Source organism: Littorina saxatilis, linkage group LG2 (genome assembly GCF_037325665.1).
Source record: "Littorina saxatilis isolate snail1 linkage group LG2, US_GU_Lsax_2.0, whole genome shotgun sequence".
In the NCBI taxonomy this organism is placed as follows: domain Eukaryota; kingdom Metazoa; phylum Mollusca; class Gastropoda; order Littorinimorpha; family Littorinidae; genus Littorina; species Littorina saxatilis.
This window is the reverse complement of record NC_090246.1, coordinates 62,365,609-62,379,095: the sequence shown is the minus strand read 5'-3', so window position 1 is coordinate 62,379,095 and position 13,487 is coordinate 62,365,609. Positions and strand designations below refer to the sequence as shown.

Here is a 13,487-nt window from a genome sequence, read left to right as displayed (position 1 = left end):
TGCCTGTTAGTAGATGCAAACTCACACACTTAAAAGCAAACATGTTTGTTTTTCAATTTCAGTGTTATTGCCATTCACATAAAACAATTTTTTTTTCTCCTAAACATACAATTCCTTTCAAAATAATGGAAACTCCAACAAATCTGAAGCATTTTCGATTCAAAAACATGAATACCAAAACTTTTTTTTTTTTACTTTAGTACTGTCGAGGCAAAACATCCAAATAATTCTACTGTACTTGAAGAACAGCAAACTCCCCATCTCAACATTGCAGAGGCAAAGGGTGAGTTAAAGGGAAGCAACTGGCATTTATGTACATTGACACTGAACAGCTGCTTCCATTTAAAGAATACACTAAAATGTAAATTCTATTCATGATTGTGTACATCACTGAAAAATCAATTCATCGTATCACAGATTTGCTTCACATCAATATTGTACAAATGAACAGTGTAAAATATAAACAAAACATTGTTAAAGTTTGGCAAAGGAATATTTTTCTTTGTATGTATATATGACACTTCCTAATGAACACATGACAAATTTGTGCACTTCAAAAAGTTATCTAAATTATAAACAAACTACAATCAACTTAAAATCCATCTTTAAACAAGAAGGGCAAAGCCCATACGACTCACATGCTTGACCTTGTGTCTCATGATGAAAACATAACATGTGCCCCACATAATTTTTAAGTTTGAAACAGTTATCTTCCATAGTTCAGGGTCAAGGTCACTTCAAAATATGTATACAATCCAACTTTGAAGAGCTCCTGTGACCTTGACCTTGAAGCAAGGTAAACCAAACTGGTATCAAAAGATGGGGCTTACTTTGCCCTATATATCATATATAGGTGAGGTATTCAATCTCAAAAACTTCAGAGAAAATGTGAAAAATAGCTGTTTTTTAGACAACATTTATGGCCCCTGCGACCTTGACCTTGAAGCAAGGTCAAGATGCTATGTATGTTTTTTGGGGCCTTGTCATCATACACCATCTTGCCAAATTTGGTACTGATAGACTGAATAGTGTCCAAGAAATATCCAACGTTAAAGTTTTCCGGACGGACGGACGGACGACTGACTCGGGTGAGTACATAGACTCACTTTGGCTTCGCATGTGAGTCAAAAAAGGTTGTTTTAAAGTCAATATGTTGTAAATATGGTAGTGTATGATCATCCTGAACTCAGGTCAAAAATGAGTTACTTCCCTTCGGGTCTCATTCTATCCCTGACAGGATGCCTTGGTTTTCTTTCTGTGGGTAAGAAATCGATTTTTTATAGATTTAGATCTTTTCGTAATGTGTTATGGATATAAGCAGATTCGCGATCGTCGATAATGATTTTTCATGGTGTTGTGTAATCTTTAAATTACAAAGGAATTGATATGTAAGACAGTTTCAAGCGAGCAATCTTTCGCGGATGTATTTACTGTGCAAACAACTCTAAAGTGTCACGTGATAATCAACTTTGGCTTCGACGCGTGCCGGAGCAAAAGATTTTTTGTGTAACCAGTTGAGAGTGATGCAACCATATATCACGGTCTCCTTCTGACAGCAGTCTCAAAATTTCGACTTGTTTTGACCTTAGAACGATGTCTTTATCATAACTGTGAAGAACAGAACGGAGATCACTGTCGAAGTCGGCCAATCTGCAATCATTTTCGTCTCGCGAACACTGATCTTAAATTTAGATCAGTGCTCGCGAAAAACATATGGGAGATAACTCTGTATTCTTGTTTTGATAGATTCGCGCAATAATTCAGCATGCTGTCAAAGAGAAACTGGCAATAGCCGTGGACCGATGATTATCAGAATGGTGTATGATAACAAGAAATAACACACTAATCATGTGTCTCAACTCAATGCCAAGACTCAAATATGCATGTAGACTCTGTATGAATAAAAACAAAAGCAAAGAATAAATTGCCCAAACAAACTATGGTTTGGGTGTGTCTTTATCAAAGGTCTGTTTAGAGATAGAGGGGGGGGGGGGGGGGGGTACAAACGTGTTCACTCAATCATGGCCAGCCATGTTAACCCAAAACAACTTAAGACTAAGCAAGTATGAAAATCATTTTCAAAGATAACATGTTACTAACTGTACCTAGAATCGAAGGTTACTTAACACTGGTTTATCTCACAAGCCCTTGTGTAGTGCGTCGATCTCCAGGTACATTGATGATGCGTGTGCTTGGTCAGTGTGTCCAGTGATTTATGGCAGTTCATGGGCCATGAGTGACGCTTCAACTGCCTTGCTGGACCCAGCCGAAATAGAGTCCAGTCCTCTCTGTAAGTGCATATATATATATACATTTCATGTTCACTAAATGTGAAAACTTGAAAATATCAATCTTGTACTGTTTTTTGTTTGTTTTTTAGGCCACTCAAAGCTGTTCTCCCGAACAAAAGTTTAAACGTGACTTAGAAACATAACATACTACAGTATTAACATGGCTTTTTACAAACTTTTATGTTTTTTGTGTTAAGCTGTTTTACAAACATTTAGACTGGTAAATTCAAGAATTTGTATCAAATGAAGCAGAGAAATAGAGGGGCGTAATCGCTCTATGCATACGACACGTGCAACAGGACTAAGTGAAAGTTGCCCCCCGGGGGTTAGGGGGAGTCGCATATTGGTTGGGACGAGAAAGAATTTACCCGATGCTCCCCAGCATGTCGTAAGAGGCAACTAACGGATTCTGTTTCTCCTTGTTAAATGTTTCTTGTATAGAATATAGTCAATGTTTGCAAAGATTTTAGTCAAGCAGTATGTAAGAAATGTTAAGTCTTTTGTACTGGAAACTTGCATTCTCCCAGTAAGGTCATATATTGTACTCCGTTGCAAGCCCCTGGAGCAAATTTTTGATTAGTGCTTTTGTGAACAAGAAACAATTGACAAGTGGCTCAATCCCATCTCCCCCCTTCCCCCGTCGCGATATAACCCTTCGTGGTTGAAAACGACGTAAAACACCAAATAAAGAAAGAAAGAACTAAGTGAAAGTTGTGCGGAACCAACTTGACACCTGAGAGAACAGGAAAGGAACAAGCGACATGAACATCTTCAGGTAAGGATAATTTCCGCAAGCTGATATGTTCCTCATTATCCAAAGCATTTTAACCGATACTAATGTACACAGTCGTACCCAAAAACCAGCTTTTAATCTTAAATCAAGGCTAGTTTTTCACAAATAAACACACATGCATTTACAGCGCATGAAATTGTTGAAGCCCTTACCCCCTGATCAAGGACGAGGAGATCACTTAGTCGCTTGACCTCAGGCTTGTTGGCGAGGAGGGCGTTTTCCCGCCTGCGGTGTTCTCGCAACACTTTTCTTTCCCGTTTCAGGAATGTAGCCGTTTCCTTCTGGTTCTTGGCAAACATCCTGGCAACCAAAGCAGAACACTTATTTTGGGGTGTATTTGTTGTTGCCAGTGATTTCGCTGAAATTATCCTCAACTTTTCCATGTTGGGAGTACAAAAGCTTACACACACACACACACACACACACACACACACACACACACACACACACACACACACACACACACACACACACACACAGAGAGAGTTAACAGTCTTTTATTTTTACAACAAAAATCACCCAACAACAACAACGTCAAGTCATGCGTCTAAAAAAAAAGCCGACATAATAATGCATTCAAAGTTGATAAATATACAGAAAAGAACACTGAAATCTGTATTAAGACCCACCCCACCCCCCACCTAAAAGCCTCCTTCCTTTATAAGAATTAATTCTACAAGATGCGGGTCTTAAAACACAGGTTTCACTGCAAAAGCAAGCACTTACTCTTGGAACTGTTTCCCAATGGTCCCGACAGTTCTGGATGACTGCTTGATGACATCTTGGTATGTAGGAGCATCAATAGTGATTGAGGTTAAGGAATTCAATGGCAGCACTAATACAATTGAGATCATGGGCATGGAATACGACTGTTCTGCTTCTCCTGACTTAAATTTGTTGAGGAAAAAAGTAGCAACAGTAACAGGTAATAGTCAACGTCACAAATGTTATATGCTGTCCACAGTTGTAAGTAATAAAGATAACAAAAATTGAATACCGTATTTTATGACCTACAAGGCGATACAAACATAAACACCGCCCCCTCCCCCCCCACAGCAGGAGATACATACAATAGTATCTCAGGGGAATGTTTGCACATCTTAGTCTTTGTCATTGGAAAAGCTTGAGAAATGATATGCCTCTTCGTCCGAAACAAACAGAGCGCAGTCAGGATGTGACATCATCTTCGGAGTCAGTAAATTCGTCTGCTTCACTTGTGTCGGCTGCTGCCCCTACCTCTGCCTTCTCTCAAGCCTGAAGCTTCTTCCCTTGACGGGAGAGCAACTGTAAATCATGTTTTTTGTGCTCGGGCCGATACCTTATTTCGCCTAAATAGTAAACTGGAAAATGCAGCTTGCTTCGTTTTGGGCATGGCTAGTGTTGACTCAGCAAGTAATCACACGAATTGTCAATTTCAAAGCTTTTTTTAACTATTGGCCACAGATAAGACGCTAGCAGTGGATAAGCCGCAGGGGTACAAGGGTATAACAAAAAGATGCGCCTGTAAATGCAACATGACCCCCCACCCCCCTTTAAAAGACAAGGGTGCAGTAATTCGAAAATTTCAACAACAAAAAATTCATTTAATTAATATATACTTACTCAACTCGCATATATAGCAATTAACTTCAGTTTGATGCTTAGACATTGAAGTACTGACCCTGGTAACAGGGGGAGGTAACTTCCAAACAACCACCACACGGTCCATTCCTTAATGTGGTGTGGTGGTTTGCATGTCTCGGTGACCCTAAGAGCTATGCCAGCGGGAGTGTAAACTCCTGGCTTCCCAAGCTGGACAGGACGAAGGGTAGAGGCCAGACTAATATGGACCAACCTTGTGCTCACAGGGCAGGTCCTAGGGCCATGAGCTAAGGGTGAGGTAACCCTGACAGAAACCTCGAGTGCTGAAGACGTATGTGTTGGGCCGCACGGCGCACTCCAACAAACCACAACACTACGCATCAACTGCCATTATGACACTTGGAGACAGAATTGACAGTAATGGTGCTCGCCCTGTGAGGATCCACCAGGCAGGTGCAGCGCCGGGCTCCGCGCCTCGAAGGAGTCCACCCTCAGCTACTGGAGGTCCCTTCATCTCATCTTGTGGAGCCAGGACACAGCCCACATCCTACGAGACTGCAGGAACCACCAGGTGCTGAGAGAGGAAATCTGGCCATTGCCGGAGTCCCTGCACAACAAGCTGTACGGGCCAGTGGCTGCGCTGCAGAGGACCACTAATTATATCTCAAGATCTGGACTCCAAGTGTGATCGGCGATCGAAAAGAAGAAGAAGACTCCCAAACAAAAACAAAGCCTTGTTGGCAAGGTAATGGTAGTTACCTCCCCTTACCGGCAGCCCGCACATGCGCGGGATAGGCTACCGGTATATTCATTCCCCACTGAAAACACCACCTTCAAAACATTATACAACGTTTGCGGGGCAGGTTGGGAGGGTATTTACATAGAGGTTACATGCCGAGTCTCGGTGTTTATTAAAAATAATGGTCGAAGTTAGCGGATCATGAAAAATGCGAGCTTCAGCGAGCTTTTTCATGACCGCGAACTGAGACCATTATTTTTAATAATCACTGAGACGAGGTATATAACCTCTTTATTCCTCCTTTCTTCAGTTATTCAAAGAAAAGAGGAGTTTTTGTGCGTAAGTTTGATCAAATCCTATTCACTCAACCAGTCTACCTGCGCAGGCGATTGAATAATGCGCGGTTGTATAGTTAAGGGAAAATCAATCAATTCTGTTAACACTTCTTGTCAGTTTCCCTGTTTTGGACTAAAAATCAAGTACACAGTTATGTTGTTATTCTACTGTGGCGGTAAAGGCAGATAGTGTGTGTTCTGTTCATGTTTTGATATCGCTCAGGAAATGTTCTTTCTTCGAATGGGACAAGCAGACGAACTTTTGCACCCGTGTTCCAACGTTAAAAACTGTATGAAGTTCAGTTTTCTGGGGCAAAATAGTGTATGAAACCGCTGTATGTTCTTTAAATTGATGAGATGTGTGCATTTGGTTGCGTGTGATCTGTTTATAAAATGAAATATTGTCGAAAACTAACCGTCGGATGGCAGTCTTTTGTCCAAGCAACTCAGTTCAGAAAATTTGGAGGGGGAACTACTCTTGTCGCAAGACAGAGTACGAGAGTTACTTGCCTTGGGAGTTTGCTTGCACTCATAAGAGATCTAAAGCGAGTTTCTCTGCACTGGTCGTTAGATTTGGATTTAGGGGATTTTATATGGAGATTAATGTGTTCAAGCCTGTAGTTGCCAGTTTAAATGCAGTATGTTTGTATTGTTTGGTCTAGAGATGTATATTTCGTACATTGGAGCGTTCGGAACTTTTTAATCGCTAAAGTAGTTCCCTCAAATCTAACTCATCAACCTGTGAGCTATCGAGGATTCAGGCACGTTGTTGGGTAAGTGATTTTGGTTGTTGGGTAAGTTACCTAAAAATAACTAGCCCTACACGTTTACAGAGAGAAAGAAGCAGAGGGGGGAATAATATGTGAGTTGAGTAAGTATATTGATTAAATGAAAATTTATTTTTGAAATTTTCTATTAAATCATATATTCTTATGTCAACTCACACATATTGCTACTAACTAAAGGTGGCGGGAAACTCACATTAAATTCTAGTAAGTCTCTGGCCTGCGGCAACCATGGCTGGTAAGCAACTGCTACCATCCTGACGGGTACTGGAGATGTCCCGCAGGTAGTAGTTCAAGAATACATCCTCAGACGCCCAGTAAGCGGCTCTGAGAACGTCAGAGATTCGAAGAACCGCCAAAGAAGCGGCCCAAGCTTTTGTCACTGCGGAACTGAGAGCGGAACCCTTTATAACACTTGCGATAACGCCTTCTAAGGAAATGGAGCGTCCTAGCTGTTTGAGCGTTACGGAAATCGCAGAGCGTCGTACTCTGAGAGTAGACGCAGAATGGCCCAGAATGACACGCAAGGTGATTAGCCACCTCCATAAAAAGGGGAGAAACGGGATTTAACCCGTTAATCCCACACCACTGGGTCCAAGACAACCAGTGAGAAGAATACACAGAAGCTGTAGAGCTCCTGTGCGCCATCTGGACAAGGTTGAGATTGAGATCTGAAGCTCCAGAGAGCCTCGGTGATCTCCTAACAGTGTCCAGCCGTGCAGAGCCAGGAGCTGAGGGTTCTCGTGCAGAACCCCTGTCCTGGGCTGCAGAAGCTCTCCTCTTTTGAGAGCGAGCGGGATCGGAGGACCGCTGGCGAGGCGCAAGAGATCTGGGAACCAGTGTTGGCTCGGCCAAAGAGGAGCGACCAGAATCAGAGATGGACGCTCTAGGTCGGCCTTCCTCAGAACTCTGCTGAGTAGAGGGAAGGGAGGGAAAGCGTAAGCTCTCATCCCTGTCCAGTCTATCTCCATGGCGTTAACTTGTCATGCCTCCGGATCTGGATACGGAGACACAAACATCGGCAGACGGCTAGAGGCCGTGTGGCAAACAGATCTATGAATAGTTTCTCCACATGAACCCAGGGGCGCAGGAGCGCCTGATGGGAGATCGTCCATTCCGTGTGGAGGACCTGTGATGACCGACTGAGAGAGTCGGCGAGAACATTACGTCGACCTGGCAGATATTTTGCGGAGATCGCAATCTTGTGCTGGAAGCTCCAAGAAAGGATCTCGCAAGCCCTGATGGACAGAGGTAGAGACCGTGACCTCCCTGTTTGTTCAGATACGCGGCAACCGTAGTGTTGTCCGTGTGAACCAACACGTGTTTGCCCTGAAGAAGGGAGACGAAGTTGAGAAGGCCCCCCAAAAAAACGCCTCGAGTTCGAGAAGGTTGATGTGCGACAACCTTTGAGTCGGAGTCCAAAGACCCGAGGTCGTGCGACCATCGAGATGGGCCCCCCAACCCTGCAGAGACGTGTCCGAAAAAAGATGCATCTCCAGAGGCGGAAGAGCAATGGGAACACCCTGTGTCAACCAGTGCGTGTCTAACCATTGACGAGTGGTCTCCCGGAACCAGCCGAGAAGTGGAACGGTCACGTTCCACCCCTGAGAGGCCGGATCCCAGGCTGAGTTCAGCGCCGCCTGAAATGGGCGCTTGTGAACTCGGCCGAGAGGAATCAGAGTAGACATGGATTCCATCTGGCCTTGGATCAACGTCAGAACCCTGACTGGTGCGAATCGAAGGTCTGACAAAGAAGTCACAAGGTCTTGTAACTTGTCGATCCTCCGCTGAGAGGGACGTACCGTCCAATCGCGGGTATCGAAGACCATGCCCAGATAGCTGAACGTTTGTGAGGGGATCAAGTCTGACTTCGCCCGGTTGACCGAAACCCCAGATCCTGTGCTTGTTGCAGAACAAGCTGGGTGTGACGGTGGCAAAGGGATTCTTGTCGATGCAAAATCAACCAGTTGTCCAGATAAACTCTGAGATGAACTCCCTGCTGCCGGACTAGTGCGCAAAACTGGCGCACCACCATGGTGAAAATCCAAGGAGCGAGTGAAAGCCCAAAAGGGAGCGCCTTGAACTATAACACCCTGTCGCCCCACAGGAAACGTAGCCATTTCTGGTCTGACCTGTGCAGCAGAATGTGGAAGCGTCCGTCAGGTCAATGAAGGTCACCCAATCCGAAGGACGGAGTGACTCCCTGACGGACGTTGGCTTCTCCATCGTGAATCTGATTTTCCGTAGAAAAACGTTCAACAGAGATAAATCCAAGACCGGTCGCCATCGACTACCTCTTCTACAGCTTGCTTCCGCAATAAAAGGAGAATCTCTGCCTGAATCACGGAACAAGCTTCCGGATTGGCAGGGAATCTGAAATTGGACGGAGCTCTGGTCAGCGGATAGGGGCGCGAACGAGAGGGGCGCGAACGAGAGCGGCCCCTACCAGCTGACTAGCCTTCTGACTAGAAGTGTTCGATGAAGAGGCAGGAGCGGAAACGCTCCGTTTCTGTTGGTGTTGTTTAACTGCCAACTCGGACAACTTCACAAAGTGAAGGTCCTAGGCCTCCTGAGACTCGAAGAGAATCTACAGTAGACTTCTCTGTGAGCCGTGAGCCATTCAACAAAGATTCGCGAAGCCAGAAAACGGCTTGCGAATAAAGTTTGGTTGAAGTGGCCATCTGTTCTGCAGTAACCTTAGCCAAAGCTGCGAACAGAATAGCTGCATCCTTTTCCACTGCATCGTCTCTGAACCTAAAGGGTTCCAAAGACGATGTAATGGAACGAGACAAGGAACGAATCAGAGTCTCGGACACTGAAGCCAATTCAAGAGAGAACCGGCCACTTTCCTCTATGCCCAAGAGGCCTTGCTCGGTACAACCGGAAGGTCTCTCCTTGCTGTAGCCATTTTGCCACAAGCTGGCCAATTCCGGTGTAACCGGAAGAGGAGCTCGCGGAAGGGCAAAGGTACACTACATTGGGGTGTGCACGTTAAAGATCCCACGATTGACAAAAGGGTCTTTCCTGGCAAAATTGGTTAGGCATAGATAAAAAAAATGTCCACCAAAATACCCGTGTGACTTGGAATAATAGGCCGTGAAAAGTAGGATATGCGCCGAAATGGCTGCGATCTGCTGGTCAATGTGAATGCGTGATGTATTGTGTAAAAAAATTCCATCTCACACGGCATAAATAGATCCCTGCGCCTTGAGTCCGAGTCTGGAGATACGCGCGCGATATAAGACTTCATATAACATATAACATAAGATTCCTCAGGTTGCCAGGTAAGCGTGATTTACGCTGATTCACAAACGGGAGGTAAGCGTCCTGCTGTGAGGAAGGGTGCACTGAGGCAGGTGCATTGTCATGGGCGGTGAGTAAAGGCACGGGGGGTAGAGCATCAGTGCCCAAGACCCGAGCCATCTCGAAGGCAACTGACAGAGATTCCACGAAGCGAAACTTCGCCGAACTCTCCCGTGCTCCGAGAAAATCACCCGCAGTGTGAAGTAGCCTCAGCTGCTAAGTCCAAAGTAGCCCGAAGTTGACCAGGAATGCGAATTTGGGGATCAATCTCAGAAAAAGAGTCGTCACCGTTCACATCATCATCAATTCCTTCATGCGCGTCAACGGGATAGTCTTCCGGAAGATAATCGGAATCCAAAATCCCGGAAGCGTCATTGGCCGAAGCTGAAAATGACTGCCCCAAAGCGCCGGACGCAACGTGTCCCGGCCGCTGAGAAGCGAAAACACCATAAGTGTCAGGTGCCACAGCCTGACAGCCAGAAACCCCGAACCGTTAAAGCGGAACTGGGAGCTCTTGGCTGAAAAGCGCCAACCCCGAGCGCCGAAGCACTGTGCAAATTTAGCATGCGCTGTAGAGGCGCTACCAAAACCCAAAACCGCCGAAGCGGAACCAGCAGTAGCAGACAGGTACCCCTGTGCGACAGCAACCGGAAACGCCGAAGCGCTACTAGCGGAAGCTGCTGCGTTTTGTCTACCACAAGCTGGAACCGCCGAAGCGGAAGTGGAGGACAGAAGTCCGTCGACAGCAACCACCGGAAACTCGGCCGCTGAGAAGTGGAAACGCCATAAGTGTCAGGTGCCACAGCCTGACAGCCAGAAACCCCGAACCGTCAAAGCGGAAACGGGAGCTCTCGGCTGAAAAGCGCCAACCCAGAGCGCCGAAGCACCGTGCGAAGCATGCGCTGTAGTGGCGCTACCGAAACCCAAAACCACCGAAGCGGAACCAGCAGTAGCAGACGGGTACCCCTGTGCAACAGCAACCGGAAACACCGAAGCGCTACGAGCAGAAGCTGCTGCGTTTTGTCTACCACAAGCCGGAACCGCCGAAGCGGAACCGGAAGTAGTGGACAGGGGTCCGTCGACAGCAACCACCGGAAACCCAGCAGGGTTGAGGCCGGAAGTTGCTGTGGTCTTTCTACAAACATCCTGAACGGCCGAAGCGGAACCGGAAGTAGAAGACCGATAATTGCCGACAACGTCAACCGCCACGAGAGTGTCGTTCGCAGAATCTGTTGCTACCTGTCTCCCGTAGGTCTGAACCGCCGAAGCGGAACCGGGAGAAACAGGCTGACACGCTTCACCGCTCCTCCTCACAGGTGCCGAGTTGAATGCAAGCATAACAGGAGTAGTTACCTGATGTCCGGCCTGAACCACCGAAGCGGAACAGGGGACAAAGGGTGTTTGAGAAAAACCGGTAAGCGCTTCGGCGCTGTACGTCCGAGAGTCCTCGCAAACACCGCCCACAAACGCCGAAGCGCTGGACGTAGGCGGTGCTGGTCGTTCCCAAAATCCTGAACTGCCGAAGCGGAACCGGAAGTAGAAGACCGATAATTGCTGACAACATCAACCGCCACGAGAGCATCGTGCGCAGAATTTGTTGCTGCCCGTCTCCTGTAGGTCTAGCCGCCGAAGCGGAACCGGGAGAAACAGGCTGACACGCTTCACCGCTCCTCCTCACAGGTGCCGAATTGAACGCAAGCATAACAGGAGCAGTTACCTGATGTCCGGCCTGAACCACCGAAGCGGAACAGAGGAAACAGGTGTTCGAGGAAACCCGGTAAGTGCCGAAGCGCTGTACGACCGAGAGTCCTCGCAAACACCGCCCACAAACGCCGAAGCGTTGAACGTAGGCGGTGCTGGTTGACCATACTCTACCGGAAAACCGGAAGAGCAAGTCGACGTACCTCACAAACTGGGACCGACGTCAGCAGACGTGATAGTAGCTGAAGGCCGAAGCCTAGAGAGAGACGAAGCATCGCCAACCCCGGGGGGCAAAGAGGCAGTCGTCGAACAAGCTACAACTCGCTCAAATGCGAGCATGTCCATCATCTCTGCCTTAAAGGAAGAAAGCATGGAAAACAATTTATCTCTAATGACATTCTGGCTCGCCTGCGAAACAGGGGTAGGAGAAAGTACAGGAGTAACCACCCGAGCGGTCAAACTCGACTTGCACGGATTCGTTTGTCTCAGGGTTAAAGACCTTAACCACAGATGGTTTAACACAAGGCGAAGCAACCTTATCCTTAGGAAGGGACTAGTCTTAGAATTGGCTTTAGATTTCGCTAGACTGCCCGGCGGAGAAGATAAAACTGACACCTGCTTGGCAGAGCTTTTACTCTTGTCCGCCATTTTGAAACCAAAACACCCTGTGAAATAAACACCAAGGAGAAAAATTTTACAAGTGGCAAAGCGAAAAGAAGCCAGAATACAAAGGTTAGAAAAGGAACATTCTCACCAAAACAGTAGCAAGATAATCCTAAAGCATACGTAGGGTCAATGGCCTTCCTATAAAAAGTGGCCAGAGGCTGAAAAAGCCTGAGTACTCAAGCACGTCTGTAGCACACATGTTGAAGTGTTGGAATGAATATACCGGTAGCCTATTCCGCGTATGTGCGGGCTGCCGGTAAGGGGAGGTAACTACCATTAATTTGCCAACAAGGCTTTGTTTTTGTTTGGGAGTTACCTCCCCCTGTTACCAGGGTCAGTACTTCAATGTCTAAGCATCAAACTGAAGTTAATTGCTATATACAGTACTCCTCGGATAAGGTGACCCCCCTTGGGACCAAAACATTTCGTGATCTTATCCGAGGGACACGTTAACCGATCCTCGGATAAGATCAATTTCAGTAGAAAAAATTGATCTTATCCGAGGAGATCAGAGTTTAGTTTGAGGCCCCATAAAGGACTTCCCGCCAATTGAAAGTCAATGACGTAATAATGGGCAGATCCAGAGAGAGACACACACTGACATACATACTGACACTGACACAGAGACCATCAGCTGCATTAGAAAGAGAGAGAGAGAGAGAGAGAGAGAGAGAGAGAAAGAGAGAGAAAGAGAGAGCGAGAGAGAGAGAGAGAGAGAGGAGGTGAGGTAAGACAGACAGACATAGAAAGAGAGGAGAGACACAGACAAACTGATCATGACAGACAGAGATAAAGAGAGGAGACGGAGAGAGAGACACAGAGTTAAAAAGAGGGAGATTCGGAGAGAGAGAGAGTAGGGGGGGGGGGGGGGGGAATTGAAAGGAAGAGAGAGAGAGAGAGAGAGAGATATTGGAGGCTGAGAGAGAGAAAGAGACATGATAGGAGAGAGAGAGAGAGAGAGAGAGATTGGAGGCTGAGAGAGAGAAAGAGGCATGATAGAAGAGAGAGAGATGGCCAGAGGGGCAAAGATAGAGAGAAAGAGAGAGAGAGAGGAGAGGGGACTGAGACTGAGAGAGAGACAGACAGACAGAAACAGAGACCATGAGAGAAGAGAGAGAGGGGGAACGAAAGAGAGAGAGAGAGAGAGAGAGAGAGAGAGAGAGAGAGAGCTTCTAAATATCTCAAATCTTCAACAATGTCTTTTATTTTGGCCTAAAATTGGCACTACTCAAATATCGCTTATGACATGCATTACAACATGAGGTCAATTCTAGCCTCATGTCTCTGCAGAAG

The 13,487-nt window shown here is 46.3% G+C and overlaps 1 protein-coding gene and 1 long non-coding RNA gene across 6 annotated transcripts in view; both read right to left on the bottom strand.

Moving 5' to 3' along the window:
• Positions 1 to 44: 44 nt before the first annotated feature.
• Positions 45 to 13,487, bottom strand: part of LOC138959474 (uncharacterized) — a 70,592-nt gene continuing 57,149 nt past the window's right edge. The window contains exon 2 of the long non-coding RNA XR_011453724.1: positions 45 to 647. This is a non-coding gene — a long non-coding RNA (uncharacterized lncRNA). The remainder of the gene's footprint in view (positions 648 to 13,487) is intronic.
• The window catches only part of LOC138959469 (protein FAM227B-like), a 42,273-nt gene continuing 29,440 nt past the window's right edge, over positions 655 to 13,487 (bottom strand). For all 5 annotated transcript variants that reach the window (XM_070330978.1, XM_070330976.1, XM_070330977.1 and 2 more), the window contains 3 exons: positions 3,811 to 3,889; positions 3,237 to 3,384; positions 655 to 2,288 (listed from right to left, as the gene is read on the bottom strand). In XM_070330978.1, coding sequence (XP_070187079.1) covers positions 2,214 to 2,288; positions 3,237 to 3,384; positions 3,811 to 3,889 — 302 coding nt within the window. In that variant the 3' untranslated portion in view covers positions 655 to 2,213. The remainder of the gene's footprint in view (positions 2,289 to 3,236; positions 3,385 to 3,810; positions 3,890 to 13,487) is intronic.